The following is a 22,917-nucleotide window of genomic DNA, read 5'->3' as shown; positions in this document are numbered from 1 at the left end:
GGTCACATCTGGAGTCCTGGGTCCAGTTCTGGCCTCCCCAGTTCAAGAGAGACAAGGGACTACAGGAGAGAGTCCAGTGGAGGCTCCAAAGATGCTGAGGGTCCTGGAGGAAAGGCTGAGAACCTGGAGAACAGCCTGAGAGGGGATCTTCTCAATGCCCAGTGAGAGCTAAGGGCCTGTGGGAGGCAAGAGGCTGGGGCCACACTTTTGTCAGTGGTGCTCAGTGACAGGACAAGTGGCACCAAGCATAAACTGGAACCCTCTGAGCATGAGGACAAACTTTGCTGTGAGGGTGCTGGAGCCCTGAAGGAGGCTTGCCCTGGGAGGTTGTGGAGTTTCCTTCTCTGGAGACATTCCAAAACAGCTGCCAGTTGTGATCCTGGGCAGCCTGCTGTTGGAGGGCCTGCTTTAGCTGAGGGGTTGGATTAGATAATCTACCAAGGTCCATTCCATCCCCTACTACTATGTCATTCTGTATTTTGTCCTGGCCTTCTCCTACCACTGGATCGTCCATTATTGCCTGAGCTCAAAAGACCCATTTCTGAGTGTTGTAGGGAATGATCTAAGACATGTGGGAGAAGGGAGAGTGTAATTAGTAAGGGTAGAAGGTTCTCATTAGCTGTGGAGAGGTGGGTCACCTGGGGCCACCTACGGATGGAGGGTATTCTCATGGCAAAGCTCAACATGAAACCAGCTCAGTCAACTCACAAAGTGCTGCTCAGCATCACACAGAGGTGTTGAGACATAGCATTACAGAGATGGGGTTACATAAGCCTTCAGAAAAGTTCTTAGGTGCCACCAGGGCTTTGGTTGTGAGCTGCTGCTGGTTGAGCTGTGGGCTGGAGATGTTACCCATCCATGTATGACCTCATTTGACTTTTGCAGGGGCTTTTCTTTGCCATTCTTGGACCTTTCCATCCTCACAGCCTCCCATTGAGCCCTTTGGATTACAGACTCTTTGCCATTCTTTTCCTGGCATCTACTTAGTACAAGGACATGAAACTGTGATGTCCATGTTGGACCAGGTTACCCAGGGCAGTGATGGAGTTCCCATCCCTGGAGGGGCCTAAGAAAAGCCATGTAGATGTATTGCTGAGGGACATGGTTTAATGGTAGCCTTGGCAGTATTAGGTTAAGGGTAGGACTTGATGGTCTTACAGATATTCTCCAGCCAAAACCATTCAAATTTGGTGGTTAAGCAGCTGGGTTGGAAAGATGGAGAATATTAATCAATGGGGAAAAAGCCTCTGTCTATTGCAAAGTGCCTTCAGGATGAGAAGAGGGAAAAGCTGAGACTGACCTCAAGTTGTCTGCCCCTTTTAAATGCAATCAAGAGTACTCAACAGGCAGGAGGAGACTCAGAAATCATCTGGTGTAGCATTAATTGGATCAATGTTAATATGTGATTTAAAAGACATTGTCAATGGAGCAGATTCCTGGGGCCAGAACCTGGTGTGATGAGTTGGTTATGATGTTGTATCTCTTGGGGCAGAGATGTTCTTTGCCTTGTGCTTTGTGCAGCACTTAACCCTTGGAGAACTTCTCCCGAAAGAAGTGATAATGTGGCCAAAAAGATCCTGGATAAGACTTCAGAGGGGATAAGAGTGAAGTATCATGTCATGAAATCCCATCACAGCATGGTTCAGGTTGAAAGGGACCTTAAAGATCATCCAGTTATGACCCCCTCACTTCCACTAGAGCAGGTTGCTGAAGGCCTTGTTCAATCTGGCCTTGAACACCTCCAGGGAGGGGACATCTATGACCTCCCTGGGCAACCTGTTGCAGTGTCTCACCACCCTCACTAGAACAAATTTATTTCTAGCATGCACTTTAAATCTCCCCTTTTCCAGCTTTAATCCATCCCCCCTCATCCTATCATTTCAAAGCCTTGTGAAAAGTCCCTCCCAGCTTTCTTATAGGCCCCCTTCAGGTACTGATAGGCCACCAGAAAGTCTCCCTGGAGCCTCCTTTTCTCCAAGCTGAACAGCCCTTACTCTCATAGCCTGTCCCCATAGGGGAGGTTCTCTGTCCCTCTGAACATCTTTGTAGCCTCTTTTGGACCTTCTCAAATAATTCTACATTGTTCTTGTACTTGGTGGTGCCAAAAAGATCCTGGTTTTGACTTTGGATGGGATTGTGTCCATAGAAGGGCCATGAAGCTGGTGAGGAGAAGCTGAGGGAGCTGGGGGTGTGCAGCCTGGAAAAGCAGAGGCTCAGGAGTGCTCTCATTGCTATCTACAACTATCTGAAGGGAGGCTGTAGCCAGTGGGGGTTGGCCTCTTCTGCCTGGCAAGCAGCAACAGAACAAGAGTACAGTCTCAAGTTGTGCCAGGGGAGGTCTAGGCTGGATGTTAGGAGGAGGTTGTTGCCAGAGAGAGTGATTGGCATTGGAATGGGCTGCCCAGGGAGGTGGTGGATCATCTAGTCCAACTTGCCTGCTGTGGGCAGGGACATCTGCAACTAGATCAGGTTGATCAAAGCCTGTCTAGACTGGCCTTGAACACTTCCAGGAACGGGACATCCACAGCTTCCTTGGGCAGTCTGATCTGGTGCTTCACTGCTGTCATCCTCAAGCATTTCTTCCTTATGTCCAACCTAAATCACCCTCTTTCAATTTAAGGCCATCACCCCTTGTCCTGTCCCTGCCGACCCAGCTAAAAAGCCTGTCCCCATTTTTCTTCTTGGCCACTTAAAGTGCTGAAAGGCTGCCAGAATGTCTCCCTGGAGCCTTCTCTTCTCCAGCTCTCTCAGCCTGGCCTCACAGCAGAAGGGTTTGCTGTGGCCTCCTCTGTCTCCACTCCAACAGGTCCATATCTCTGCTGAGGGTGGGGTCTGAGCAGAGCAGAGGTGCAAAATCCCGTCTCTGTAGGTGTTGGCCACCCTTCTTTGCATGAAGTCCAGAACGATGTGGAAATTCTGGGCTGCTAGTGCAAGTTGCTTAATGTTTTGACCTCTTGCAAAGATGGTAGATAATCATAGAATTCTAGAATGGTTTGGGTTGGAAGGGACCTAAACCATCATCTAGCCAGTCTGGGTTCTGCTGATGTGATTTATCTTGGAAGTTGAGGAACCAGCTTGGGCTTCCCAAAGCAAGCAGGAGATTTTCCCTTCATCCTGCAAAGCCAGGCAGTGGCTTTTGTTTTGTGCCACCCAGGGACCTGATCCTTTGATTGCCACAGAATTTCACCAGGTCAAATTGTCCTTGTTGATGGGCTGTTTATGATGGGAGCTCTGGATGAATTTCAGCAGCTGGCAGGAATTGCTCCAGTGCTCCAAGTAGGTCACTTTTTGCCCTTTAGGACGCGTAGCAGGATCTCGTGCATAGAATCATAGAATGGTTTGGGTTGGAAGGGACTTTAAAGATCATCTAGTTCTAGCCCTGCCTCCATAGGCAGGAACATCTTCCTCTAGACCAGTTTGCTCTAGATCTCAACCAGCCTGGCTTTGAACACCTCCAGGGAGGGGGCATCAAGGATCTACCTGGGCAGCCTGCTCCAATATCTTACCACCCCCACTATAAGGATTTGATTTTAGTCGTGGTTTTAGTACTTGCTCAGTGTTCAATGACCATCCAAATGTTCCCCATTCATCATGAGCTGTTATCACAACAACTCTTTGTGATCATGAATGACAGCTCTTAGCTTCGTGGTTTGCTTCTTTTTACAGCTCTCAAAGCACTTAATAAATGGAGGGAAGTCTCGCTAATGGTAAGGTTGCTGGTTGGGTAACATCAAAGCTGTTGTTGACTCTTTGAGAGAGCAGTTTTAAAGATAGTTCTGTGGTTCCTGGTGGTCACCTAGCAAAAAGGAACCTCCTGGACTTGCTCCTCTGCACAGTGCTGTGTCTTCTTTACAGGCAATAACCCCCACGAATCAGAATCAGAAAATCAGATAATTGTTTTGGCTGGAAAAAGACCTCTAAGATCATCAAGTCAGCCATCAATTTAAGACCACCATGGCCATTAAGCCATGTTCCCAATGTACCACATCCACATGTTTTTTTTGAACACCTCCAGGAATGGGGACTACCACCTCACTGGGCAGCTTGTTCCAACACCTGACTGCTCTTTCAGGGAAGTAATTGTTCCTCAGGTTCCTCATTTAACCTAAGCCTCTCCTGGTGCAACTTGAGGCCATTTCCTCTCATTCTATCACTTGACACCAGAGGGAAGAGACCAACACCCACCACATCACAGTCTGACCTCAAGTGGATGCAGAGAGCAACAGGGTCCCCCCTCAGCCTCCTCCCCGCCAGACCAAAGAACACCAGTTCCTTCAGCTGCCCCACAGCAGACCTGTTCGCCAGGCTCTGCAGCAGCTTCATCACCCTTCTCTGGACACTATGCCCTATGAAACTTTTGGCTCCCTGCTTGTGTGGGGAGCTGCATTTGGAGGGAGAAAGGGGTGATGGACAGCCCTAAAACCTCCCAAGCCTTTGAGATGTAAGCTATTTATAGACAATCTAGATATGGTGTCTGGCAACTGGCTGTGGATGGCCCTGCTTGATCTCCAAGAGCCCCTTCCAACCTCTACCATTGCGTAGTTCTATGATCTCTCCTCAAGACCTTTGTGCATGGTTGTTGCCTATAATGTGTCTTGAGGCTTCAGGACATCTAGGGGCATTTGGGATCTCTCTTAAAACAGTTAGCCCAGGGCAGGTAGTTGGACTTACCTGTTGCAAGCCTGAGGTGGCTCCTTCTTGCATGACCCCTGGGAGACCTGGTGAGTAAGAGAGAGCTCCAGTTCCCATGTTTACTTTGCAAAATAGATGTTTCCAAACCCAACCCCTGAATTCTCCACCTCCACACTGGGGCCACTCTTTCTTTAGTGATGCTCAGTGGCAGGACAAGGGGTAACAGGCATAAACTCAAAGGTAAAGAAGTTCCATCTAAATAGGAGAAGGAACTTCTTTACTTTGAGAGTGGGAGAGCACTGGACCAGGCTGATCAGAGAGGTGCTGAAGTCTCCATCTCTGGAGCCATTAAAAACCCACTTGGATGCCATCCTGTGCAACCTGCTGTGGATGTCCCTGCTTTAGCAGTGGGCTTGGACTCAGTGATCTCCAAAGACTACTTCCAACCCCCGCCATGCTGGGATTCTGTGCCCCTCTCTGCTCCTTTTCACTGCTGTTTATATCTCGAGTCCAGAAAGCAGCAGGTCTTATTGACAACCCAAGGTTTTGTTGATGACCACCATGCCTCTGTGATAGCCAACTTGTCTGCAAGTTGGTTGTGTTGAGTTTTTAGCTTTTCCTCTTTGTTTTGAGGGCTGTGTTTATTGTCTCTTTGCTTCCATTGCTTTTTTCTTCTCCAGTGTGGTTGTGTTGGGGTTTTCCCTTTCCCTCTTTGCTTTGGGGGTAGTTTTTATCATTTCTTTCCCTCTAGAACTTGTTTCTTTTCTTCTCCAAGCTGGCCATGTTGGGTTTTTTTCTTTGCTGTTTTCTTTTTTACCCCAGAATTGTCACTTTTCGTCTCCCAGTTGGTCGTGTTGTGTCTTTACCTTTTCCTCTTTGTTTCGGGGGGTTGTTTTTATTGTCTCTTTTCCCCCAGCTCAGCAGGGTTCAGCAGTTTGGCCTCTCACACTCCACACCACGTCAAGCTAAGAGCTGGTTTTAATTTGCGGTGAGATGTCTGTTAGGATTGCATCCACTTCCCCCAGTCAGCACTTAATTGGCAAGTCGCTTGATTTAACAGCGTGGGAGCCGGCACCGGAAAAATGGCTTGGAATAAATCACCTCCTGACGCCAGAAAATAGATATAATCTCAACATTAACTACATTAATAGTAGCAGGAGCCGAATTAAGAAAGCCATAAAGTATAGGCAGGAGAGTATAAATTAGAGTCATCGCCCTGTCTTCTCCAGCCTTTGCTTTCCTCCCTTCCCTGGAGCCCAGGGTGGCACACGGTCACGGAGTCAGGGATTCACAGAAGCCTTTGGATTGGAAGGGGACTTAAAGATCATCTAGTTCCATGGGCAAGGACACCTTCCACTAGATCATGTTGCTCAAGGCCCCATCCAACCTGGCCTTCAGCACCTCCAGGGAGGGGGCATCCACGACCTCTCTGGGCAACCTGTTCCAGTGTCTCACCACCCTCGCTGTAAAGAATTTCTTCCTAATGCCCAGTCTGAATCTAGACTCTTGTTGGGGTCAGGTTGTGGCTGCCTCTCTAAAGGACAAGCAGAGGAGCAATGCCCCCAGCTCACACCAGTCCAGAGTTGTGCCACCTCTTTGAGGGCACCATCAGACTTGGTCTCATCAATTTTAGTGATTGAAGACTGATGATCATAGAATGACAGCATGGGACTATAGAGATCCTTTACTCCAACCTCCAGTGTGATGGTTTGGGTGTTACCTGGCCCCCCCACACTCCAGTCACAGGGTCACAGAATGCCAGGGTTTGGAAGGGGCTTCTGGACCTGCTGGCATGCTGGGAGGAGAGGTTTTCAAACCAGGAAGAACCCAAATGAGTCCTTCATTTTCAACTAGTATGGAAGACAGCAGTGTTTAATCAGATTTTCCACCACCTCTACAATCTTCCTGCCACCAGCCCCACTGCGAGCAGCATCACCTACAGCTGCAATGTTGAGGCCATTGATGGTAGTGATACAAAACTACCTTTAGATTTGGTCCTAAATGCTTTAAAATCCTTGGAGGACACTTTTCTCCACCAGCATTCCCCATCCCAGTGCTGACAGGCTCAGGGCAGAGGTATCCAGACCAATAGAGACTTATGTGAGTCCCAGAGTGGTGGGGGTTGGAAGAGACCTCTGGAGATCATCCATTCCAACTCCCCTGCTAAAGCAAGGTACCCATAGCAGGTTGCACAAGATGACATCCAGGTGAGTTCGGAATGATTCCAGAGATGGAGATTTCAGCACCTCTCTGGGCAGCTTGGTCCAGTGCCCAGCTACCCTCACAGTAAAGAAATTCCGTGTGTTTAGATGGAACTTCTGTGTTTGGACTGGATGATCTGCAGAGGTCACTTTCAGCCCCTAGCATGCTGGGATTGTGTGTCAGTGTTGTGAGGCAGATACCAGTTTTGGGTTGATTTAGGAAGTTTTCCTCCCTGTTTTGTGTCTGGAGCTGTGAGTTGCTCTGTATCTGGTACCAGCAGAGGGAGACACCTTAGTACAAGCCCTGTGTGGGACATCTGGCAGCTAACTGAGTTTTAGTAAGATGAACAACTCTGAAGTTGTTCATCTTGGTGTGCATATCAGACACATCCACATGGCTTCAAAGCACCAATGAGCTGAAATTGGGGCCTGATGGATTTAACACCTTGGAGCTGACCACCTACATCTGGAACCAGTATCTTATGTAGGTTTCATAGCCTGTATTTGCCATCAAATGCCACAAACCTTGTGCATATGATTTCCCTTCTGTGCTGGACCCCACTTTTCCTAATTTCACAGCACAGTCCCCAACTGAGGACATCTTGGTGCTGTTTGAATCATTGAGGTGATGGTCTCACTGCTGGGGTTTTATCTAGAAGCCATGCCTGAGTGACGGCTTCAAGAGATGATCATGATTGCAATCCCAAGCACAAATCCAGGCTGGGCAGTGAGTGGCTGGAGAGCAGCCCTGAGCAGAGGGACTTGGGGGTGCTGCTGGACGAGAAGCTCAGCATGAGCCAGCAGTGTGCATTTGCAGCCCAGAAAGCCAACCAGGGCTGCATCAGGAGAAGTGTGGCCAGCAGGTTGAGGGAGGTGATTCTCCTCCTCTACTCTGCTCTGCTGAGACCTCATCTGGAGTACTACATCCACTTCTGGAGCCCCTATTACAAGGGGGATGTGCTGATGCTGGACCCTTCCAACCAAAGATATTCTGTGATTCTGTCATTCAGTGATGTGATTCTGTCATTCTGACTTCAAGTTGTGCCATGCTGGGATTCTGGATTTCTGTGGATTAGAGATGACCTGAAGGTTCGTGATCTTAAAGGTCCTTTGTCAGCCTTGCCAGTGGCAGGATTCTCTGATTCTCTAAATGCTGATTTTGTAAATCCGTGTGCTGAAAGGGTTCAGATCTTCCATAGATTCATGGAATGGTTTCGATACACCCTGGAGATGCTCAAGGACCACCTGGACCTGCCACCTCGGGACACAGCTTAGCGTTGACCCTTCAGCGCTGGGCCGAAGGTTGGACTGGATGAGATCTTGAAGGTCGTTTCCAATCAGATGTATTCTGTGATTCTGGAAGCAACCTTGAAGGTCATCTAGTTCCACCCCCCCTGGAATTGGCAGACACCCTCCACTAGACCAGGCTGCTCAAGTGATTCTTCCAAGTGAAGGAAGAAAAGGTCTGGCACTTCTGAGAGTGTAGGTATGTGAGAGGAGGTCTTGGACTTGGTGTACACCATGATGTCTCCAGATGATTCAGGGGCCCCTTCATGGGGGCCATGTTCTTGGTTCTCATTGCTAATTGCATTGCCTCCATTACAGCTGCTGTTGCTTCATTATTAAAGGGTTGGGACTGTTTGATGTGCTCAGATCTCTTCAATTGGTGTTTGGATCAATGGCTGCATTAAAGCTTTGCCTTTAAGAGCCCAATAAACAAGGAGATGGAAAGGGAAATTCACCCCAAGATGATGCTGTTAAAAATCCATTTCCAGGAGAGCAAGCAGGACTGAGGAGAGCAGCTTGCAACCAAACTGAGAAAGATGAAAATGAAGCTGAGGATCATAGAATTGTGCTTCTTGGTAAATTACAATCATGGAATACAATCTCAGCAGTGCTTGTGTTGGAAGAGACGCTTCAGTTCATCAAGTCCAACCATTAAACCAGCACTGCTAGGTCACCACTAAACCATGTCCTTCAGCAACATATCTGAAAGGCTTTGAGGGTTGTGTATGCCCTGCAGAGAAGCACCTGGGGGTGCTGGTGGATGAAAAGCTGGACATGAGGTGGCACTGTGCACTGCCAGCCCAGAGCCAGCTCTGTCCTGAGCTGATCCCCAGCAGTGTGGGCAGCAGAGGGAGGGAGAGAGAAGACTCTGCCCTTCTACTGCTCTCTGCTGAGACCCCACCTGCAGTGCTGGGGCCAGCTCTGGAGTCCTCAATACAGGAGAGGTGTGGGCCTGTTGGAGCAGGGCCAGAGGAGGGCACATCAGCTATAGGAGGGCTGGAAGCCCTCTGCTGTGAGGTCAGAGTTGGGATTGTTCACCGTGAAGAAGAGAAGACTCCAGGGAGACCTGATGGCCTTTCTGCACGTAGAGGGGCTGAGAATCAAGCTGGGAAGGGACTGTTGAGCAGGGCCTGTTGTGGCAGAACAAAGAATGATGGTTTCAAACTAACAGAGGGGAGATTCAGACTGGAGAGAGGAAGAAATTCTTCACTATGGGGGTGGTGAGACCCTGGTAAATAACGATTAATTTTGGTTATTGCATTGACATGGATGTGTATCGACCCTTAGTCCAAGCCTCTGTAGCCATGAACATGTTGCTTTCTGGATCCCACCAGAGCTGTTTTCTCAGCAGCTAATTCCCATAAGTTCAGCCCTGCTGAGCTTCTTTAACTTCCATGCTGAGTCAGTGCCTGAGTCAGCATTTTCCACTCACCCCAAGATCTTAGTTTGCTTTGGTTAAAATCTCCGAGCTCTTCCTGCTGTTCTTGAGATCTTTGCTACTTCCTGCCTGAGAAGAAGACCACCCAGCAAGGAGCCATCTCTGGAAAAAGCAATGATGGCAGAGATTTTGGGAAAGGGGATAGAAGGCAAGCCTTGAGTGGGATTTAGTTGTTTATCATGGACAAGAGTCAAAACTGAGGCCGATTTGGGGTTGTTTTGGTGCTTGAGTCTATCATTGATCCCCCCCCAGTGTTTCGTCTCAGGTAGTGCCTAACCTTTGCCTGATGCTTCCTATGGCTTTGTGCTGTAGAAGGTGGAATATTGCTGTGCTTGGAGAATATCACAGGATGTTAGGGGTTGGAAGGGACCCAAGGAGATCATTGAGACCAACCCCCCTGCCAGAGCAGGACAATACTATCTAACATAGATCACAGAGGAACACATCCAGACAGGACTTGAAAGTCTCTGTAGAAGGAGACCTCACAACCTCTCTGGGAAGCCTGTTCCAGTGCTCGGTGACCCTCACAGTAAAGAAATTCCCCTTTGTGTTGAGGTGGAGCCTCTTTTGCTGCAACTTACACCCATTGCTCCTTGTCCCATCCCAAGGAGCAAGTGAGCAGAGCCTGTTCCCTGTCTCTTGGCCAGCCCTCAGATACTTACATTTATCAAACCCCCTCTCAGTCTTCTCTTTTCCAGACTAAGCAGCCCCAGGTCCTTCAGCCTCTCCTCATAAGCCATGCCCTCCAGTCCCCTCATCATCCTCATAGCCCTCCACTGGACTTTCTCCAGCAGATCCCTATCCCTCCTCAACTGGAGAGCCCAAAACTGAACACATTATTCAAGATGAGCTCTCTCTAGGGCAGAGTAGAGGGGGAGGAGAACCTCCCTTGATCTGCTGGACACATTCTTCCTAATACACCCCAGGATCCCATTGGCCTTCTTGGCCAAAGGGCACATTGCTGTGCCGTGGTTAACTTGTTCTCCACCAGTACTCCCAGATCCCTCTCCACAGGGCTGCTTTCCAGCAGATCACCTCCCAGCCTGTACTGGTGCAGTTTATTATTCCTCCCCAGATGCAGGACTCTGCACTTGTCCTTGTTGAACTTCATCTGGTTCCTCTGTGCTCAGCTCGCCTTCAGCTGTATCAGCCAAGCCTCCCAAGCCTCCCAGAGGCTATCCAGAAATCCGAGATGCTGTTTCCTTCTTCTGTATAGAGCCCATCACCAAGGTCCATGACCTGCTCTCACTTTCCTTCTGCTGTAGAGAGACCACCACCAAGGGTGATGGGACACCACCTCAGAGGGATTAAGCACTAATATCCTATTCCATGTGGATGTGGGACCTGAGACTGCCCAAAGAGTGGCAAGGCTGGGCGTGGAGCATGCCTTCAGGGCTAAAGCTGGTCACACCTGCCTCCTCTCGTCCCTTGAAAGAGATCCATTTCAGCTAGTTACACTTAAACCCTGATGAACTTTGTCCAATCATCTGAGCTAATGGGGGTAAAAGGAATCTAATTAATGGGACAATGGTTCCTGGTCTTCCTGGTCTAATTGCTGATCTGCTGCAGCATTAGAGCAGCTGGGTTGGAGAGCTGAGTATTAGGGGATGTCAGCATTTCCATTCTCAGTCTTAAGCGGTTTAAGGGGATGCTGTCATGGGTTTTAGGCTGAAAGTTGACCTACCTTGAAAACAGCTTCATGTGGGCAATCACATCTTCTAAAAGAGGTCTTTTGTCTTTTTTCTGGGCCAACATTGCAGTGCTGGAGATGTTTTTATAGTGCAGAGTTTGCTGGAGAACTTGAGCGGCTTTGAAATGTTTGAGAAGATCCTTTAATGGCTCTTCATGGGTGGGATCAGACCCCTTGCTGGAGAGAAGCAATGTAAGGTGGTTCTGAGTTGGACGGTCAAAAGAGCTGATCCCTTTGTGGCTCTTCATGGGCGGGATCAGATTCTTTGCTGGAGAAAAGCCAAACAAGGTGGTTCTTAGTTGAGCTGTCAGATGAGCTGAGAGTGTGGGGAGCTGCTGGAGTTGGAGAGATAATAAACTTCTGGAAAGATGGGGAGGAGGTATCTAACCACCTGGAAGCTCTGGAGAAGAGGCATGCAGGAGCCTAAGTATAAGAAACTGAAACAGCCAGGGAGGTGTAGGCTGAAGGGGGAACTGAAGCTATGGAAAGTGTGAAGAAAGGGATGTGCAGAAATCAGGGGAACAATGAAATGGAAGGGAGGAGCCAGCAGAGCAAGAGACCTTGGCAAAAACCTGCTTAGTCCCTCCTTAACAGAAGAGTCCATTGAGTCACTGGAGCAGCCACAGCTTGGCCAGGAGCACTGGGTAAAAATTTCTGTGAAACCAAGATCGTGGCAAATAGTCTGAATGCAGTCACCATGGCTGAGACCTTCAATCATGAGATGGCAAGATAAACCAAAGTGTTGTTGACCATGGGAGAAGAGAGAAAAGAAGAGGCCAAGATAGTGCCAGCTACCCTTTAAGAAAAGCAATAGCCTGGAGAAGATGACTGATGGAAGTCCTCAGCTGCTGTTTGCTTTCAGGAATGATGATGAAATGTTAATTACAGGCAGAAGCAGCCTCCTGCTGAGAGGAAAATCGTCCTGCTGGCAGCTCAGCAAAGGTGCATTTAACTGGTGGAGCTGAGCACCTCCACACAGTTCAGGTTAATGTGGTGTGAGGGTTGAAGGTGCAGGAGCAGCTAACATCTGGTTGTGGATCTGGAAGGTTTCTGGCAAGGAATGAGACAGGTGGTGTAACATCTCTCACAGTTATTTGTAATATGGAGATATCACCAGCACGTTAGGGTGTCTTTGACTGGTTTTTGATCCTGGAAGAGACCACCTGGAAGCTCTCCTCTCTTTAGCTGAGGGCAGCACAGTGCTTCTCCAGGCTCTCGGTTGGGGGATCTTGGGGCCATGAAGACATGAGCTGGCTTCTGGCATGCTCCTGGACTATGTGTAGCCCCAAGTGTATCTTTTCCTCCAGCTTAATTAGGTTTTTACAGATCTCATGCTCCTGGTTTTAATCTGCAGCTCAGAGGAGGATTTATGACACTGGGGACATTTCTTTCTTTGACTCTTCTCCCAAGCTGTGTGGGTGGTGAGGAAAAAGACTCTTGTGTTGAGCAAAACCATTGCATCTCTAAAACCGTGGTTGAAATGCGGGGTGTTGAATGAATCTTGCAGCCCAGAGGGCTCTACTGATGGGTTCTGGGGGTTGTTTAGGGCAGGTGTAGATGGAGCCTTATTGGCTGCCCTTCAGGCTTTAAGAATGTCCTCAGATGAGCTGTGGGGTGAGCTCGTGGCTGATGGACCAGCATATCAGCATGCACCGTAGCATGAGCCTCCCTTGGAGAGCTGGCAACGACAGGTGAAAACTGGTGGCCTCAGGAGACCTGCCAAATCCCACCTGTCAAAATCCAAACGTGTGGCTTATGAAGATGTGTCTTCCTGTGTGCTGGACATGAGAGCTCTGTGTGGATCTTGTTGTCCCTTTCCTGGTTCTTCATCTTCAGAGGAGAAAAATGGTCTAGAGAAAAGGGTGAGAAGAAATCTCAGAGCAAAGGCTGATCCTAGAAGCAGGTCAGGAGCCTCAAGTGATTTCTGCTGGTGGAAGGATCTCTACAAGTGCCTGAAAGGAAGTTTAAGTCACATGGGAATTGATCTCTTCTCTCTAGTATCAGATAATTGTGAGGAAATGGCCTCAAGTTGCCCCAGTGGAGTTTTAGGTCAGATGTTACATTTGTTTACTGAAAGGGTGGTCAGGCACTGGAGCAGGCTACGCAGGTAAGTGGTGAAGTTACCATCCCTGGAAGTGTTCCAGAAATGTGTGAACATGGCACTTAGGGGTGTGGTTTAGTGGCCATGGTGGTGTTAGGTGGATGGTTGGGCTTAATGATCTTAGAGATCTTTGCCAACCCAAACAATTCTCTGGTTCTTTGATTAACACAAAGGGGTCGCCTGGATTTAGGTTCGTCTGTTGGAAGAAGACGTGGGCTTGTCTGTTTTGTGCTTTCCCAGCACTCTTTTCCACCTCAGAGGTCACAGTCAGTGCACTGAATTGGTTCAGTAATCCATATCAGGTTCTTCAGGTGAACTAGGTATAGAGAGAGTTGAGTTGAGATCTGAACAGGGTGAAGAGTTGTGTGAAAGGGAACCTCATGAAATTCAACAAGGGCATGTTTAGAGTCCTGGGGAGGAATAACTCCCTGCAACAGTACGGGTGAGTGCTTAACCTGCCGGAAAGCAGCTCTGCAGAGAAGGACCTGGGAGTGCTGATGTTCACCATGAGGCAGCAATTTGCCCGTGTGGCCAAGAAGGCCAGCAATGTCAAGACATTAAGTGGTCAAGTGCAATAGGTGTGACCAGTGGGTTGAGAGAAGTTCTTAGTGCTCTGCAAGAGCATGGAGGAGCAAGAGGCTGGGGCCAGATTCTTGTCAGTGGTGCCCAGTGACAGGACAAGGGACTCCAGGCAGAAACTCAAAGCCAGGAGGTTCTGTCTGAACAAGAGGAGAAACTTCTTGCTGTAAGGGTGCCAGAGCCCTGGAGCAGGTTGCAAGAAGAGTTTGTGGAGTCTTGATCTCTGTAGAGCTTCCAAACCTGCCTGACCATTGTGATCCTGGGCAAGCTGCTGTGGATGGCCCTGCTTTAGCAAGGTAGTTGGACTGGGTGATCTCCATGCTAGAATTCTGTGACCTTTTTATTTTGAAGAGGAAAACACCAATGTTGATCTGAATTGCAACAGCCAAACATTTTAACAGAATGATGTGCCCTTTTTCTGTGGATTTGGGCACCCCAAAGCAGGCTGTGTGTGGAGATAGAGTCTTACAGAGATCAAAATTACTTCCAAGGGGAGCCTGAAGGACTGTAGGTGTGTTTGAGGAGCTCTTTTAAGCCTAAATCCTCTGGTTTGCTTTGCTGCATGCTAAGCAATGAGGATATTGGGATTTTTTGTTTTACTATTTCTCCCAGATCAGGGTTTTGCTTTGTCTTTTGGGAGGCTTAAGGTAGATGAGGTCTCTGCTTCCTTGCCTCTTCCTTCTGCTGTCCATAACCGCGTTATGATCTGCTTTTTTTTTACCTCGGGAATCAAATGCCAGCATGCAAATGTGATTTCTTACTATGTAAGGATTACTTGAAGTAAAATAAGCTAAGCCTAAAGAAGATGTCCAGAAGTAAAAGAAACCCAGCCTTTCAGAGCCACTTGTATCGCCGACAGCACCAAGAAATCCCAAATCCTCTCCGTTTCAGCTGTCTGAAACCGCCGGTGGGATGCTCTTGCTCCCCTCCTGCCTTTGAGTTTCATTTACATCCCTCAGAGACTCCCAGATGTTCATAGAATCATTGAATGGATTGGGTTGGAGGGGACCTTAAAGATCATCTGGTTCCCATGTCTCATCATCTAGTCCAAATATTTCAAATATTGGTGCTTTTGTCCACCTTTTTGGGGTCGAGTGGTCTGTTGAGGAAGTGTCACATTAAAGCAGATGGAGAAAGCCTGGAGAAAAGGAGGCTCAGAGGAATCATAGAATCAACCAGGTTGGAGGAGACCTCCAAGATCATCCAGTCCAACCTAGCACTCAGTCCTAGCCAATCAATTAGACCATGGCACTAAGTGCCTCATCCAGGCTTTTCTTGAACACCTCCACAAGTGGTGACTCCACCACCTCCCTGGGCAGCCCATTCCAATGCCAATCACTCTCTCTGGCAAGAACTTCCTCCTAACATGCAGCCTAGACCTCCCCTGGCACAATTTAAGACTGTGTCCCCTTGTTCTGTTGCTGCTTGCCTGGCAGAAGAGACCAACCCCCACTGGCTACAGCCTCCTTTCAGGTAGTTGTAGACAGCAATGAGGTCACTCCTGAGCCTCCTCCAGGCTAAACAATCCCAGCTCCCTGAGCCTCTCCTCATAGGGAGACCTTCTGCCTCTCTGCAACTCCCTCAGAGGAGGTTAGGGTCAGGTGGGGGTTGGTTTCTTCACCATTCTTCATCCATGTCCCCACCTTACACAGAACAACTTTGACATGAAATTGCCTCACTGATAGCATCATCTACAGACAGAATGGGGGAAACAGAAGTGTTTGGGTTGGAAGACACCTTTGGGGTCATCAAGTCCAATAATCAACCTATTGTTGCAAGGTCACCACCAAACCATGGCCCTCAGCACTACATCTACACGGCTTTGTATCCCCTCCAGGAATGGAGACTCCACCACTGCCCTGCACAGCCTCTTCCAGGCCTTGACAACTCTTTCAATGAAGAAATTACTCCTCCTGTCCAACCTAAACCTCCCCTGGTGCAACCTGAGTCCATTTCTTCTTGTCCTGTTGCTTGCTGCATGATGCCCCAGACACAGAATCTCATCATGGTAGAGGTTGGAAGTGACTTCTGGAGATCATCCAGTGTAATCCCCATCCTAAAGCAGGGTCACTCACGTCAGGCTGCCTAGGCTCACAGTGGCCAAGTGGGTTTGGAAGCTTTCCAGATTAGGAGATTCCACAGTCTCTCTGGGCAGCCTGCTCAAGGCCTTGACAAGCCTTCTGGAGAGGAAGTTGTCCCTTGACTTAAACCTTCTCTGGTGGAACTTGAGTTGTTCCCTCTTGTCCCATTGCTGTAACACATCCCGTGCTGTCCCATCACTCTCCACCCTGCTGTTGAACCTCCAGCACCTCCAACACTGTTTCGAAACATTTTTTAAGCATTCTTTTTTCTCTTTTCATTAACATTTTTTCTTCCTTGTGTCCACCTTGTGAGGTGGGAGGGGGGCAAGACAACCCTCAACCTTGTGTAGTCAAGGTTATGGCGATAAATTCTGTAGCATTGTCAGTTCTCTTCGGAGTAAATTGGCTGGCCGCTTTCGGGCTGAAGGGGAAGATAATTTGCTGTAGTATTTCAAATGGATTAGAAATGGATTTGAAGGGAAAGTTCATGCCTCCCATTACAAAGGCTCCAAAGAAGACTATCTTAAGGCACTGTTCACACTCTGGCCTTCATTATCCACACTTAATACCTTTCCTATTTTCCAGCCTTAATGAAATTTCCTGCCGGAGCGGGGCCCACTGCATGGACGGGAGGACTCTTTAGATCCACAGGCTTGTGTGGTAGAAAGGGAATTACAAGCTCCTGGTGTTGAGGGGGGTTAGTGTATTCTTCAGGTCCTTGGCCCTGCTATTATCTCATTAATTTTATCCTCTCTTCTCAATAGGGTTGGTTTCCAAAGGCCATCCTTTCCATTAGGGTGACAGCTCACCGGCAGAGCAGCGATGAAACGCCGTGGGGCGTTCGGTGCGGCTCCTTGCCCTCCGGCCTTCCTCTTGCTGGTGGTTTGTCCCCTGTGGCCACCAGGGTGGCCCTAATTATTAAAAAAAAAGATGCACAAGATGCACAGCAGGCGTTGTGTTGGGGCTACAAAACCCCTTGGGGCTACAGAACTCCTTGGGGTCACAAAATCACTTGCGGATACAAAACTCCTTGAAGCTTGAGGAGGGCAGATTTAGACTGGGTATTAGGAAGCAATTCTTTACACTGAGGGTGATGAGACACTGGGAACAGGTCACCCAGTGAGGTCAGGCATGCCCCCTCTCTGATGGTGTTCAAGGCCAGATTGGATGAGGCAACTTCTCATGAGTTACTAATGATAGGACAAGATGGAATGGCCTCAAGTTGCATCAGGGGAATTTAGGTTAAATGTTGGGAGGAAGTTCTTTACTGAGCGGGTGGTCAGGCACTGGAAAAGGCTGCCCAGGGAGGTGGTGGAGTTGCCATCCATGGAGCTGTTTAAAAGGAGAGTGGATGTGGCACTTGAGGCTATGGTCTAGTGATGAAGGATGCTGGGATGAAGGTTGGACTGGATGCTCCTGGTGGTCCTTTCCAATCAGAGCGATTCCTAGTGCTGAGATGTTGTGCTGAGGGATTTGGCTTAGTGAGGACTTGTCAGTGTGAAACTAATAATTGGACTTGATGATCTCGAAGGTCTTTTCCAGTCTAAGAAATTCTGTGATTCTGTGATCTAGTGGAAAGTGTCCTTGTCCATTGCAGGTGGGTTGGAACTAGACGGTCTTTAAGGTCCCTTCTAACCCAAACCATTCTATGGTTCTATGAATAATGTGGCTAAAGAGGGAACTAGAGGTGTCCTATGGTCGAACAATTACATTATTTGCCTGTTCTTCTGTAGGAGTTGAGGTTCCACCACCGTTTTTTGACACAAAACATAATTTACCATCAATTTACATCACCTACAGATCCTCTAATTTGCCTCAGGTTGCACCAGGGGAGGTTTAGGTTGGATATATTAGATAAAGATTGGTTATTGAAAGGGTGGTCAGGCATTGGAACAGACTGCCCAGGGAAGTGGTGGAGTCAGCATCCTTGGTGGTCTTCATAACACATGTAGATATGGCACTTTGGGATATAGATTAGTGGGCATGGTGTTGCTGAAGTGATGGTTGGACTTGGTGATCTTAGACATCTTTACCAACCAAGAACAATTCTAGGATGCTCTGTGGTGGATTTGGCAGCGCTGGATTAATGGTTGGACTCGATGGTCTTCAAGGTCCTTTACAACCTAAATGGTGCTAGGATTCTGTGATGGACTTGGCACTGTTGGGTTAATGTTTGGACTTGGTTGTTTGAAAGGGCTTTTCCAGCCAGAATGATTCTGTGAATGAAAGATGTGGCCAAAATTGAACCCAGTGTGCATGTTCAGCTATTGAAATCCACCCCAGGGCTGATTATTTCTGGGTACACCCTTGCTTGGACACTTCCACCACCAAGAGGCTAGAAATGGAGATGAAGCTGGGCATTTGGTTGAGCCTTTGGTCTGATGGTGCTTGGGAGTTCGGCAGCCTGAGCAGATGTTCTCTAGAAGCTTTGCTTAGAGGCCACCTTGCCGGTCATTTTTTAACTGAAAAAAGCACAACCACAAAGGGCAGGAGGTCCAGCACCACTCCCTTCACGATGTGAGATGCTTTTGGATGCCTCTCTACCAAAATCCCTGAAAAGTCACAGCAGAATGATCCCTAATTGGGAGCAATGAGATCTGTGGGGCCTCATGATTGTGTCTCAAGCATCCCTAAAGCCTACTAGAGAGGAGAGTGTGCTGCTGTGCCCATCACTTCTCTGCTCCTCTTCTCCTGGCTTTTCCTTTCTGCTGTTTATTTATACAAGTCTGGAGTGGTTTGTAACCAGCAGCTGCTCCCCGCTCACACACTAGGGGTCAGATGTCACCAGGTAATAACTCTTGATAAATGGTGACTCTGCAGCAGGGAGCGTTGGAGTGTGCAACCACTTCAGCAAGTTGAGTGAGCTCAGCAAGGCTGGAAAATAAATATCCTGAGGCTTTGGAGGCATTCAGTGAACCCAGGCTCTTAAACTGATGCTTGAACCAGTGAGGTGGGGGGTCAACCAGTATGAGGAGCCTCCACAGCTCTGCATGGCATGGGTTTGGTTGGGTTTTATTGATGCTGCAGCCATAAAATGAGGACTTTTTTTCCTTACAGCAATGTTTTTTCTAAGACATGGTTTAGTGGTGGACTTGGCAGTGCTGGATTAATGGTTGGGGTTGAAGGATCTTTCATTAATATGATGATGGTGAAATACTGAAACAGGTTGCTCAGGGTGGTGATGGAGGCCTCATACCTGGAGACATTCAGGGTCAGGCTTGATGGGGCTCTGAGCAACCTGATCTAGTTGGGGGATGTCTCTGCTGACTGCAGTTCCTCCTACCGTCCATACCCTCAGGCAACACAACCACCGCTGCAAAACTTTGCAGCTAACCTAATTTTGAGAGAATCCAAACTTGAGCAATCTCTTGAGGACCAATCCCTTGAATATGGGGGTCACAATTCCCATCATAGTATCATAGAATCAACCAGGTTGGAAAAGACCTCCAAGATCATCCAGTCCAACCTAGCACCCAGCCCTATCCAGTCATCTAGATCATGGCACTAAGTGCCTCATCCAGTCTTTGCTTGAACACCTTCTGGGACAGTGACTCCACCACCTCCCTGGGCAGCCCATTCCAATGCCAATCACCCTCTCTGGCAACAACTTCCTCCTAACATCCAGCCTAGACCTCCCCTGGAGGTTTTATTGCTGGTTGCCTGGGAGAAGAGACTGACCCCAGCTGGCTACAGCCTCCTCTCAGGTAGTTGTAGTCAGCAGTGAGGTTCCCTCTGAGCCTCCTCTTCTCCAGGCTAAACACCCCCAGCTCCCTCAGCCTCTCCTCATAGGGTTTGTGTTCCGGGCCTCTCACCAGCTTTGTCACCCTTCTCTGGACACACTGCAGCATCTCAACATCTCTCTTGAATTGAGGGGCCCAGAACTGGACACAACACTCAAGGTGTGGCCTGACCAGTGCTGAGTACAGGGGAAGAATAACCTCCCTTGTCCTACTGGCCATGCTTTTCCTGATACAGGCCAGGATGCCATTTGCTCTCTTGGCCACCTGGGCACACTGCTGGCTCATCTTCAGCCTACTATCTACCAGTACTCCCAGGTCCCTTTCTTCCTGGCTGCTCTCCTCAAAAGCCAAGGAGTGCTTCTCTCAGCTTGGTAGCCAGTGGCAACCACCCTGAAGAACCTTCAAAAAACGATGAGCCTGTCACATTAAGCACCCAGAAATGTAGCTGTTATCTTTCAGAATTGTCCTTTTTTCTCTCCCAGCACATCTTCATTCCAAGGTAATGCTCTCCAGGGTTTGCATTCTGCTGATAGGATCCTGGGAATCTTAATTTACAGATCCTCGCCCGTAATGCGCCGTTTAGAGATGTTCTGCTAATAGCATTACCGGCCTCGTTTGGGCTAATACCAAATTAGAGCCCCTCATTTGCATAAACAAATTACTGTTTGGATTAGCACTAAATGAGGAAGGCGACTGATGTTGGAGGAGATTGGATTGGGCTGCAGTGACTTGAGTCTGGATAACAGAGGATGGAGGGAAATGAGCCGAGTGGCTCTGAGCTAGTTGGAAATCTTGGAATCATTGAGTTGTGGAAGCATGGAGTCGTGGAGTCATTCAGTCACTGAATCACTGAGTCATGGAGTCCCTGAATCACTGAGTCATGGAATCATGGAATCATTGAGTCATTGAATCTGTGAGTCATGGAATCAGAGTCATTGAATCTTGGAATCATTTAATCAATGAATCCATGGTTCATTGAAGTTGGAAGAGTCCAGCCATCAAACCGTCACTACCGTGACAAGAGGTGGGATAGTGCATGACATAGCAGGTTGTGACCTGGAAGGGGTTTTTTGGTGGCAGCATAGCTCCTGTAAAACTTATTTGTCCTCAGGGTGTCACTTCAGATCCTATTAATCCTTTGGAATAATCCTATGGGCAGCACTAACTTTGGCTGGAGGAAAAGAACCTGAGGGTGTTGGTTGACAGCTAGCCAAAGATGAGGCAGCATGTGCCCAGATGGCCAAGAAGGCCACCAGGCTTGTTCAGCCCTGGCCCAGGCTGCCCAGGGAGGTGGTGGAGTCCCCATCCCCAGAGGTGATTCAAAGCTGTGCAGTTGTGGTGTTGATGGTCATGGTTTAGTGGTGACCTAACAGTACTGGGTTAATGGTTGGATTTAATCATCTTAAAGGTCTTTTCTAACTTAAATAATTCCATGATTCTGTGAAGCATCACCAGGGTTTTGGGACAAGCATCTTTTGTGTGTCCTAAAAGTTTACAGTTGCTTGGGTAACTGTAAATATGTCCTTCAGCATGTGGTCTTTTCTCCTGTGACACTGTCATGGACAAGCTCCAGCAAAGAAATGGCGTTTTGATGCACAGGGGAGGTGGTACCAGGAGGAGAGACTTTGAAGGCTGGGGTTTTTTGGTGTAAATCACAGGGTATCAGAGCTTCTCCTCTATCCACAGCAAGAGCACTCCTTGTTCTTCTCTTCCTCACCTCCTTCATCAGGCAGGCAAAGGTTTGCTCATCAAGAGGCAGCTCCTTGTGTTATCTCCCCTAGTTTGGTTTCACCTTGTCACTTTCTTGCAGGTCCCTGCTACTGAACCAAACACGCCCGACACCTCAAGGGGGCAAGTCCCAGCATGTCCAGCAGAGGTGGAGGAGCAAAGGCTATTGCTGCATTGGTGGAGTGATGTACAGAGTGTCAGCAAACAAACTCTCCAAGACATCCAGCACCCCTGGTCGGGCCAGAGACCTGAGCACCAAGAGCCCTGGCAGAGCAGGTGAGCAACCAGAACTTGTCCTAGTCTGTGTCCACATTTCATTTCGTGTCCCAGCTTGGCTTTTAGGTGCTTAATCCCAGTCCACATGTTGCAACTCATCTTCTTTAAAGGGAACTTCATGAAGTTCTACAAATCCAGGTGTAGAGTCCTGCACCTGGGCAGGAATAACTCCCTGCACCAGAAGAGGTGAGAGGTTGAGCTACTGGAAAGCAGCTTTATGGAGAAGGACCTGGGAATTCTGGTGGACAAGTTCACCATTAGCCACTGTTGTGCTCCTGTGGCCTAGAAGGCCAGTGGGAGCTGATAATCCCAAAGGTCTCTTCCAACTCAAACAGTTCTGTATGTCCCTCATTCTGTCTGTGGATGATGCTATCAGTGAGGCAGTTTCGTGCCAAAGTTGTTCTGTGTAAGGTGGGGAAGTGGATGAAGAACTGTGAAGGCTGGGTGGTGTCTTTGACATGTGCAGCCCTGACTCATGTGAGTGTGGTGGAGTGTCCTGGGTAGCTTTAAACCCAGAAAGAAGGATTAGAGAGGCAAGGAGCTTTGTGCAGGCCCAAAAATCCCCTCAGCAGGAGAGCTGATCAGCTCCAGGAGGTTTGAAAACCCTAAGGAAAATGAAGAGCCTAGTTCTTCACTCAATAAAGAGTCAAGAACTCCCCTTGTGGTGGTCTCACCCAGCTAAGAAGAGATGCTGGCGTAGAAATGTAGAGGGAGAAATGAGCTGGAGCAGGAATGGGACAAACAGGGATGAGAAATCCTTGCTGCAGATGGTTGCTGGTATGGGAGGAAGTCACAGATTTAGCTTCAGCCATGGATTAGCTGCCAGAGCACCTGGGGATGGGAAATGAAGATGCCTACAAATGATGGCAGAGGGGAAGATGCTGTGGTAGGCAAAGGGACATGGGGCTGATGGATCATCGCTTTCAGGTAATCTCCCTTCTGAGAGCATTCAAGGGATGCTCTGCAATGGTTTTGGGACAATTTGCTGGGATGTTTTTTGCAACTCAGTACTGCTCAGAATGGGTTTTTGGTGGTTGACTGACCTGCAATGTCCTCTTGGCTGCTAGCTCTGCAGATGGGTTATGTGCATGCTCATGGATGTGTATCCGTATGGCTTCTTTGGAAGTCTTTGTGATTCTACCTGCAAGCTCTTAAGTCCTTGGC

At 48.5% G+C, this 22,917-nt stretch overlaps 1 protein-coding gene across 1 annotated transcript in view; it reads left to right on the top strand.

Annotated features, from left to right (window-relative positions):
* Positions 1 to 22,917, top strand: part of ZC3H3 (zinc finger CCCH-type containing 3) — a 161,414-nt gene that overhangs the window by 83,489 nt on the left and 55,008 nt on the right. The window contains exon 5 of the mRNA XM_064154441.1: positions 21,560 to 21,753. Within this exon, the coding sequence (XP_064010511.1) occupies positions 21,560 to 21,753 (194 nt within the window). The remainder of the gene's footprint in view (positions 1 to 21,559; positions 21,754 to 22,917) is intronic.

The sequence above is a fragment of the Pogoniulus pusillus genome, chromosome 14, assembly GCF_015220805.1.
Source record: "Pogoniulus pusillus isolate bPogPus1 chromosome 14, bPogPus1.pri, whole genome shotgun sequence".
Lineage (NCBI taxonomy): Eukaryota > Metazoa > Chordata > Aves > Piciformes > Lybiidae > Pogoniulus > Pogoniulus pusillus.
The sequence above is the reverse complement of the archived record's forward strand: the minus strand, read 5'-3'. Positions and strand labels throughout refer to the sequence as shown.